This window comes from Mizuhopecten yessoensis, unplaced genomic scaffold (genome assembly GCF_002113885.1).
Source record: "Mizuhopecten yessoensis strain PY_sf001 unplaced genomic scaffold, ASM211388v2 scaffold7201, whole genome shotgun sequence".
Lineage (NCBI taxonomy): Eukaryota > Metazoa > Mollusca > Bivalvia > Pectinida > Pectinidae > Mizuhopecten > Mizuhopecten yessoensis.
Window position 1 is genome coordinate 477,908 of NW_018406931.1, and position 10,103 is coordinate 488,010.

The window sequence follows — 10,103 nt, forward strand, 5'->3', positions numbered from 1 at the left end:
TTTGTTCATGTGAATTACCTTGACACACTTTCAAGGTTAATTATGGTCAAATGTGTATCAACTTTTAAAAGACCTCATCTCAATAAACCAAAGGTCTATTGTGATGATATTTGGCAAGTTGCATGCTGGCATGAAGGGCTATAAGTTTGTTCAACTTAATGTCCTTGTTTGACTTTCAAGGTCACAGGGGTCAGTTAATTTCTTTCACTAAAGGTACCAGGTTTAAGTTTTTGAGTTAACAATAATGAATAAACAGACAAGCGTTAGGTGGCTTTGTCACTATCTCTTGTTGATACCAAATCTTTTCCGGAGCATCACTTCCTTACTTTATTAGCTACTTTATCAAACGTGCTGTACTTACCCATCTCAAGAAGGTGATATATAGCACACTCTCAATTCTTATCTTGTGCCCTTGTATATCACCTGTGACTTTTTATTATTTAAATGTGTCTGTCTGAACTTTACCCATTCTCTTTTGTACAGGTAATATTTTGAAAAGTTGACATGTTTTATGCTTAGTTTCACTTCAATGCTGCTGTTGGTTTATTTTTTATGGAGAAGTTTGTCTGTAAATGTCTTAATGAAGTTAACCTGTTTGTTTGTATTTTAGTCTCGGCACTTTTTTCACATTATTTTCCAGCTTGTGAATTTTCCCATCCATCAGTCAGCATCCATCTATCTTTCTTTTTTATTAACTGGGAACATTATACAATGTGTCTATAAATGGCTACTACATATACACTGTACATATCAGTGTTCTCATTCAAAGCTGGTTGCCGGTAAAAGTAGCCTGCTACTCAAAAACTTTGAATTGGCTTTTTTTCAGAATAAGTTTTAATTTTTGGCTATTTTTTTCAAGTCAACCACCTGTTTCAAAACTTAAATCACAGACGGGGGTGGAGACATAACGTCCTAGATAACTAAATTTCTTCAATTTCTTGGTTGATTGTACCGTGGATATACCTCTCATTTTCAAAACATGTTTCAAAACTTAGTGAGAACACTGCGTATGATATGTGGCAGAAATGACACTGTGATAACTCTCGACTATCATCACTAAAATGTAAAGATGAAATGGAAACATTTAATAGAAGTACAATATCAATCCACTTCTAACGTCTTTTTCTGAGGATCATGTCTGACGGTAAATATTTGTTTTCTGAAGATTTAAAGCCATCTTAGTAACGGTGGTCTGCTGTTTGCTTTCTTTTCTTCGTTGTGATCCTTTCTACCTGTACAGGTAAAATATTAAAAACTTCCTTGCTTTTAAACTTTTAGGTTTTGAGTTGTAGGCCAATCAGATAAGACATCCTGATACAAGCTTTATCTGAGGATGTCATTACACCCTTTTATCTGTAGCACGTTAACGTGGTTCTGCGAGTGACTTGTGTTTCTATGGTGATCTAGATAACGTGGTTCTGCGAGTGACTTGTGTTTCTATGGTGATCTAGATAACGTGGTTCTGCGAGTGACTTGTGTTTCTATGGTGATCTAGATAACGTGGTTCTGCGAGTGACTTGTGTTTCTATGGTGATCTAGATAACGTGGTTCTGCGAGTGACTTGTGTTTCTATGGTGATCTAGATAATTTAATATCAAGCCGTGTTTCTATGGTGATCTAGATAATTTAATATCAAGCTGTTGATTAACTTAATGAAATATCAAAGGACAGATTTCACCCGTCGCCTACTTGCCTTACTACTGTACTTTATGCAGGCCTAAATTGAAGTAGAGCCGTGACCCACCACTTACATACTGTATACAGGTCTGAATGTAAAGAGTCCTGGTGTTGATATTTCCACTAAATTTACACAAAGATTGTTATAGGTTTTGGTGACTTTTTGGAATTTGAACATTTCAAAATCAATCCAGGAAATTTTGCAAAAAGTATAAATGTTAAAACATACTGACCATTTGAGCCTGGGATAATTCCCTTACATTGTATAATCAAGATTTCTGGAGATCATGGCCAAGAGATGCAGCGTATCCATTGTCCATCCATCATCAGGCATCAAGTTTGTACTTAAAATATTAACCTCTTCTGATTAACTGATAGCCTAGGGTGATGATATTTGGCCAGTTGTATGCTGGGATGAGGGCTATCAAGTTTGTTCAATAAAAGACCTTGACCTACTGTAATAGTTACAGAGACCAGATTTGTTAAAGCTCTAACTAATTTTGAATGACGAAGAGGCCTAACAGGATGATATTTGTCATGGAGCATACTAGGATGAAGGACCACTGAGTTTGTTCAAATAACGACCGTGACCCACTTTCATGGCAACAGGTGTTGAATTTCTCAAAATGTTTAAAGAACATCTTCTCAACAACCAACAGTGCCAGGGTGATGATATTTAGCCCGTTGCATGCTGGCATATAGGGCTATCAAAATTGTTAGAATGTGAACCACATTTAAGGTCACAGTGGTCAAATGAAATGTGTTAACTGGCCTGTAGGATGCTGGGGTTTAGGGGTTTAAGCTTTGTTCTAATAAATGCCATTGTCAAACTTTTCAATGTCACAGGGGTCTAATGTATGACAGTCTATAAACAACTTCCTATACATAACCAAGAATCTAATTGTAGTGTCCTTATTTTAGTCAAGATCCAAATCCAGTAACCAAATAAAGATTACAAAGATTACCATTAGTAAAACAATTGTACTTTGTACACTGTTTCTTAGACTGTAGCTCTTTTAGAAAGGAGGTAAAGAAGGTACATAGTATCTGTAACGAAGCATATACCCCTAAGTTAATGAATTTTGATACATATCATACAACTAAGTCCTGTTTTAACATTGTGTATTTGGTAATTTAAAAACTGAATTCATTGTGTTCTATGACAATAATTTGTTGATATCACAAATCCCTAAGGTGGTTGGGTGTGCATTGTCTGGTGGGGTCATTTTTGGTGCAATCATCAATTAAAAATTGCCAGGGTTTGCTTCCCTGGTCAGACATGAAATAGTATGGAGTGTAATTATAACCTGCCCATCATCGTGTGTTTTCTTTGGCCACAGCATTTCCCTCTAATAATAAAACTGCTACAAACTCCCATTGTGGCCAACAAGAGTGATGAATATAAGTTTCATACTTTTTGTAGAAGAAAGTTTAATATTTCAAATTACCCAGACATGTATGCAAAAACATTAAGCTCATTATAAAAATGATGTAAAAATGAAGTTCATTTTTTTTTTGGACATATTGCAGTTTGAGGTCTTGTTGACGTAGTAAATTGATATTTACCTGTTGCCTTGTCAGCAGGATACAGAAAAGGGACCCAAAAACATATGTTATCAGTAAACTACAAAATCTCATATTTACCCTGACATGACATTTATAATAAAACTTGTACTGGAAATCCTTCGGCAATGATAACGACCTTGTAGCTTGAGACAGTTCAGGAAATATCATTTATCATTGGTGACGGTTTTAACAGGATCTTTGCTTATCAGTCAGAAATGTCCTTGTACCTCCAGTCACACAGTCAGATAGTTTAGGATAGGGGATTTTGTTCAAGGATGATTTAAATGTTTTATTGCTAGAAGATTTCTCCTGATATGGATGTTTGAATTGAATTGTGTATTTTCAACATTTTATAGTTACTGAAAACTCTTTTGGGTGAATCCTTTTGGTGTTAGACCATAAGCTAGCATCAACCAAGGACATTCTGTGTACCTGTTAAGCTTGGACTGAACTTGCAGTGGTGTGTCTGGTGTTTTAATTAAATCCTAAGCACTTGCAAGCTTCACTCCGTACAAAACAATCGTAAACGTTTTAAATGGGATATATGATGCATTCTACACTGGAAAAGATGAATGGAAATTCTGTGTTGATGACTGATAGTTTTGATGATGTAGCTCATCTGCTTCTAACTCTTGACCAATATATGACCAACGGTCAAACTCTGTGATATGTGAAGTTATTATAATTGAACCGTGTTACAAATTCGTTTTCATCATGTGGAATAAGTTATCTACCCTTGTTTCCAACATACTTAGTTTTGTGAGGAGCTGGTTTTGGGAGTTGCCTGAGACAAGGTACCTAATTGACTACTTTTGATTCTCGGTACTCCAGGAGTTACGCTCTCTGCACACCTGGAATATGTCGTGATAAAATGGAAGGCGCAGTGTGCCCAACCTTGTGGATGAGACAAAAAGACTATTTAGATCCTTTAATGTACATCAAAATTATCTTTCGGTAGCGTAATGGTAAAAATGACTCCACTGTAATCATCAAAGGACAGGCATCAGTATAGTGATTGGTCAGTTTTTTTTACCTAACACCAATCAAAAAGCAAGCAACGTGCCTTCAATTTTGACATATTCCAGGGGTGCAGAGAGCGTAAGTGAGCGTCACCTCTAGAGTATCCAGGATGCTTGTGATTTGGTTTTCGAAAAATATGTAGAGGTGACATTTAATTTGTATCATCTATATGAATCTCATTTTTGTTTTCCTGACAAACATATAAATACAGTAAAATTAAAAGTCATGATACAATGAACTTAGCAATTTAAAAAGCCTCCAAACCTAATCATACTAATTATAAAGTATGAACTATAAACTCATTCACCCTTGAAAACACCTTTGAACTCTTCCAATTCAAAGATTGGAATACAAAGTGTACTTCATTATGAAATTTCAGGGGTGATTGAGTTATAGTATGAATTCATTCATTCAAAATTAGTAAAAATGGAGTACATACGAAAGTAGGTACCGTTTCCTATCTTGATTCAATACATTAGGAAACTGGCCCCGCTTGTATAAAGCATCTCAACTCTTGAGATTCCCTCAAGTCTAAGATCTCCCATAGACAGTCATTGCTCGAGATTCCCTCAAGCCAAAGATCTCCAATAGACAGTCATTGCTGAAGATTCCCTCAAGTCTAAGATCTCCCATAGACAGTCATTGCTGAAGATTCCCTCAAGTCTAAGATCTCCCATAGACAGTCATTGCTGAAGATTCCCTCAAGTCTAAGATCTCCCATAGACAGTCATTGCTGAAGATTCCCTCAAGTCTAAGATCTCCCATAGACAGTCATTGCTGAAGATTCCCTCAAGTCTAAGATCTCCCATAGACAGTCATTGCTGAAGATTCCCTCAAGTCTAAGATCTCCCATAGACAGTCATTGCTGAAGATTCCCTCAAGTCTAAGATCTCCCATAGACAGTCATTGCTGAAGATTCCCTCAAGTCTAAGATCTCCCATAGACAGTCATTGCTGAAGATTCCCTCAAGTCTAAGATCTCCCATAGACAGTCATTGCTGAAGATTCCCTCAAGTCTAAGATCTCCCATAGACAGTCATTGCTCGAGATTTTCTTCAACTTCGAGATGTTTGATACAAGTGGTCCCAGATCTCTAAAATTGAAAACAGTGTCTCATTGAAACAAAAACTTAAAATTTGGAAGTCTTAATTTCTTGTTGACAAGTTTAATTTATATAAACTGAGATACAGATGGTCAGAGATCTTGCTGATAGATGTTGTTTTCGTGTCTGACGGTCAGAGATCTTGCTGATAGATGTTGTTTTCGTGTCTGACGGTCAGAGATCTTGCTGATAGATGTTGTTTTCTTGTCTGACAGTCAGAGATCTTGCTGATAGATGTTGTTTTCGTGTCTGACGGTCAGAGATCTTGCTGATAGATGTTGTTTTCGTGTCTGACGGTCAGAGATCTTGCTGATAGATGTTGTTTTCTTGTCCGACAGTCAGAGATCTTGCTGATAGATGTTGTTTTTGTGTCTGACGGTCAGAGATCTTGCTGATAGATGTTGTTTTCTTGTCCGACAGTCAGAGATCTTGCTGATAGGTGTTGTTTTTGTGTCTGACGGTCAGAGATCTTGCTGATAAATGTTGTTTTCTTGTCTGACAGTCAGAGATCTTGCTGATAGATGTTGTTTTCTTGTCTGACGGTCAGAGATCTTGCTGATAGATGTTGTTTTCTTGTCCGACGGTCAGAGATCTTGCTGATAGATGTTGTTTTCTTGTCCGACGGTCAGAGATCTTGCTGATAGATGTTGTTTTCTTGTCCGACGGTCAGAGATCTTGCTGATAGATGTTGTTTTCTTGTCCGACGGTCAGAGATCTTGCTGATAGATGTTGTTTTCTTGTCCGACGGTCAGAGATCTTGCTGATAAATGTTGTTTTCTTGTCCGACGGTCAGAGATCTTGCTGATAGATGTTGTTTTCGCGTCTGACGGTCAGAGATCTTGCTGAAAGATGTTGTTTTCTTGTCCGACGGTCAGAGATCTTGCTGATAGATGTTGTTTTCGCGTCTGACCAATACTTTGATTTGTTACAGTACTGGACTTGTGTATGATGACAGAATGGCTACATTCGAATGTTTATGGGACCCAGCTTTCCCAGAGAAGCCAGAACGTATAACAGAATCATTTGCCCGATGCTCTGAGCTGGGACTTATAGAAAGATGTACAAGAATTGAGGTAATGAAATATTGAAAACAAAACCATTTGACTTACAGGTTTTTAGAAAGTTAATTAAAGTTTTGATATATCCAAAAAAAATTTTTTTTTTTTTAGACTTTTACCAAAATGATGAAGTCTTAAAAAATTATGACATGATGTTATGATTTATGGTTTTGTATTATAACAGCTCTATTAAGGAACAGAGGAAGAAGTGTTACTATGTAATGAGTTATTATAATAACATTTTGTATATATGTTGTTTGACATTTTGTTATAACAGGCCCAGTAAGGAACAGAGGACCAAGTGTTACTATGTAATGAGTTATTATAATAACATTCTGTATATATGTTGTTTGACATTTTGTTATAACAGGCCCAGTAAGGAACAGACGAAGAAGTGTTACTATGTAATGAGTTATTATAATAACATTCTGTATATATGTTGTTTGACATTTTGTTATAACAGGCCCAGTATGGAACAGAGGACCAAGTGTTAATACAGCACACAGAGGCCCACCTAGAAAAACTGAAGGAGACTGTAGACATGTCTAAAGAGGCTCTCAAGAAAGTTTCAGCTAAATATGACTCCATTTACATCCATCAGGTATGTTTCAAATCCATGTATTAATTCAAGCGTTTATACAATATAAAATACTATCACATTCATTTTGGATATTGAATATCATGACACTGCATATCTTTTTACCTGGATTTTTTTTATTACAGTTTAACTTTTGCCTTGTCTGCCTTTAGTAATGACAAAAAATTATCATAAGAACGAATGTTAGTTCACAATATACAATATATCTGCTAAATTTTTTGCATGCGAAAGGCCAAAAAGACATGGATTTTTACTGGTAACTCACTTCATTAAACAAGTGGGTGAAAGTTACCTGGTATGTACCTGGTTAGTATCAGAGATACAAAGAGTATATATACTGGTATGTACCTGGGTAGTATCAGAGTGACAAAGTGTCCTGGTATGTACCTGGGTAGTATCAGAGAGACAAAATGTACTGGTATGTACCTGGGTAGTATCAGAGAGACAAAGAGTACTGGTATGTACCTGGGTAGTATCAGAGAGACAAAGTGTCCTGGTATGTACCTGGGTAGTATCAGAGAGACAAAGTGTCCTGGTATGTACCTGGGTAGTATCAGAGAGACAAAGAGTACTGGTATGTACCTGGGTAGTATCAGAGAGACAAATTTACAGTGTACTGGTATGTACCTGGGTAGTATCAGAGAGACAAAGAGTACTGGTATGTACCTGGGTAGTATCAGAGAGACAGAGAGTACTGGTATGTACCTGGGTAGTATCAGAGCGACAAAGAGTACTGGTATGTACCTGGGTAGTATCAGAGAAACAAAGTGTCCTGGTATGTACCTGGGTAGTATCAGAGAGACAAAGTGTACTGGTATGTGCCTGGGTAGTATCAGAGAGACAAAGTGTACTGGTATGTACCTGGGTAGTATCAGAGATACAAAGAGTACTGGTATGTACCTGGGTAGTATCAGGGAGACAAAGAGTACTGGTATGTACCTGGGTAGTATCAGAGAAACAAAGTGTCCTGGTATGTACCTGGGTAGTATCAGAGAGACAAAGTGTCCTGGGATGTACCTGGGTAGTATCAGAGAGACAAAGAGTGCTGGTATGTACCTGGGTAGTATCAGAGAGACAAAGAGTCCTGGTATGTACCTGGGTAGTATCAGAGAGACAAAGTGTCCTGGGATGTACCTGGGTAGTATCAGAGAGACAAAGTGTCCTGGGATGTACCTGGGTAGTATCAGAGAGACAAAGTGTCCTGGGATGTACCTGGGTAGTATCAGAGAGACAAAGTGTACTGGTATGTCCCTGGGTAGTATCAGAGAGACAAAGAGTACTGGTATGTGCCTGGGTAGTATCAGAGAGACAAAGTGTACTGGTATGTACCTGGGTAGTATCCGAGAGACAAAGAGTACTGGTATGTACCTGGGTAATATCAGAGAGACAAAGTGTCCTGGTATGTACCTGGGTAGTATCAGAGAGACAAAGTGTACTGGTATGTGCCTGGGTAGTATCAGAGAGACAAAGAGTACTGGTATGTGCCTGGGTAGTATCAGAGAGACAAATTTACAGTGTACTGGTATGTACCTGGGGAGTATCAGAGAGACAAAGAGTACTGGTATGTACCTGGGTAGTATCAGAGAGACAAAGAGGGTAAAAGTGTCCTGGTATGTACTTGGGTAGTATCAGAGAGACGAAGAGTACTGGAAAGTCAAATCAAAGTTATAATAAATATTGTTAAAATTTAATTTTAGTTCACATTTGAAAAAACTATTTGTATAGAATAGTGAAAAAATCTAAAAGGTGCTGTATACTTATAATGTCTTTAACCCTTTTATGAAAATAAAAAGATGTTTAAGGGGTATGATCACATACATGCATATTTTGAAATTAAAAAATGTCTTTAAGTCGTGTGTGTTTTTTTTATTGAATATGGTCGTCATTTGAAAAAAAGGAGATGGTGACAGTCATTCTTCATTTTGTTTAAAGACCTTCGAGAATTTGAAGTTGAAATTGTTCATGATCTGATATTAATTAAGGTCAATTATCCCCAATTAGTTACTGTTTCATTTGGTAAATTTTAGACCATAGATAGACATACAATGATTTCCAATCCAGTAGACTGGTTTGACAGACTTATACAGTACCAAATGGATTGTTTTATTTCAGGCGACATACGAGGCCTCGCTATTGGCCCTGGGTAGTACTATGGAGCTCATGGAACAAATTCTTAAGAAAAAGGTATACAATTGATTAGGTAACAGGTGATCTATTCAGGCCCCTGAAGCCTCTTGTTGATTTGATTTGTGTTTTATGAAATATTTCATGTACATTTTTCTTCTGTTGAAAAGCTTCTTTTTTCATGGGCTTGTCGTAAACAAAAGAATACAGAATGAGAATGTATATATATTATTTCAACCTTTGGGAATCGGATCAGTTAAATTTCATTGGTCAGTTATCTGTACATTTGAGGTCACAATTGATGATTTTGTAAGGCCAGATAAAAAGACGGATATTTGACATACAAAATTGGGAAACATTTCATTGTGTGCATGTTTTGGAGAGAACTGTATAAGTTGGGAAAACAGTAAAATATATTTAAATCAAAATGAACATAATTTCATACATCTTTTGCCTTCTGTCATGGAAAACAATGGGAGAAAATTCATTATATTATCTTTGCATACATATGTTCATGTATATACAGAAGGAACTAAAAATAACTTCTGTGTGTTATAGGTCAGGAATGGGCTGGCAATCATTCGGTAAGTATTCCAACACTGCCATGCTGGTAGCTATTTCATCCTAAAGCATATACAGGATGCTTGTATGTGTATTTGGACCTAACTCTGGTCTAGAATGTAGATAATCTGCCAATAGTTTACAAAACAAAAAATGAAGTTATCAAAATGTCCGAAGAAACCAAAAACATTGTGAGCTAATAATAAATATAAGCCTCTTTCAAATACACACTGTACAACCTAAACTAGGACATAGGTTTGGGAGATGTACATTAGAAGACTGGATATTAATGCTTACATATGAAAATATGTATTGTATGACTGGTAGGAAAATCTGTCCAGGCTTTCTAAGTGAAATTGTACGTTATTTATACAACAGTCATATGACCCCCCCCCCCC

At 36.8% G+C, this 10,103-nt stretch overlaps 1 protein-coding gene across 2 annotated transcripts in view; it reads left to right on the top strand.

Moving 5' to 3' along the window:
- LOC110453222 (histone deacetylase 6-like) overlaps window positions 1–10,103 on the top strand; it is a 185,181-nt gene that overhangs the window by 19,876 nt on the left and 155,202 nt on the right. For both annotated transcript variants that reach the window (XM_021502081.1, XM_021502082.1), the window contains exons 5-8: window positions 6,296–6,437; window positions 6,886–7,023; window positions 9,133–9,204; window positions 9,703–9,728. In XM_021502081.1, coding sequence (XP_021357756.1) covers window positions 6,296–6,437; window positions 6,886–7,023; window positions 9,133–9,204; window positions 9,703–9,728 — 378 coding nt within the window. The remainder of the gene's footprint in view (window positions 1–6,295; window positions 6,438–6,885; window positions 7,024–9,132; window positions 9,205–9,702; window positions 9,729–10,103) is intronic.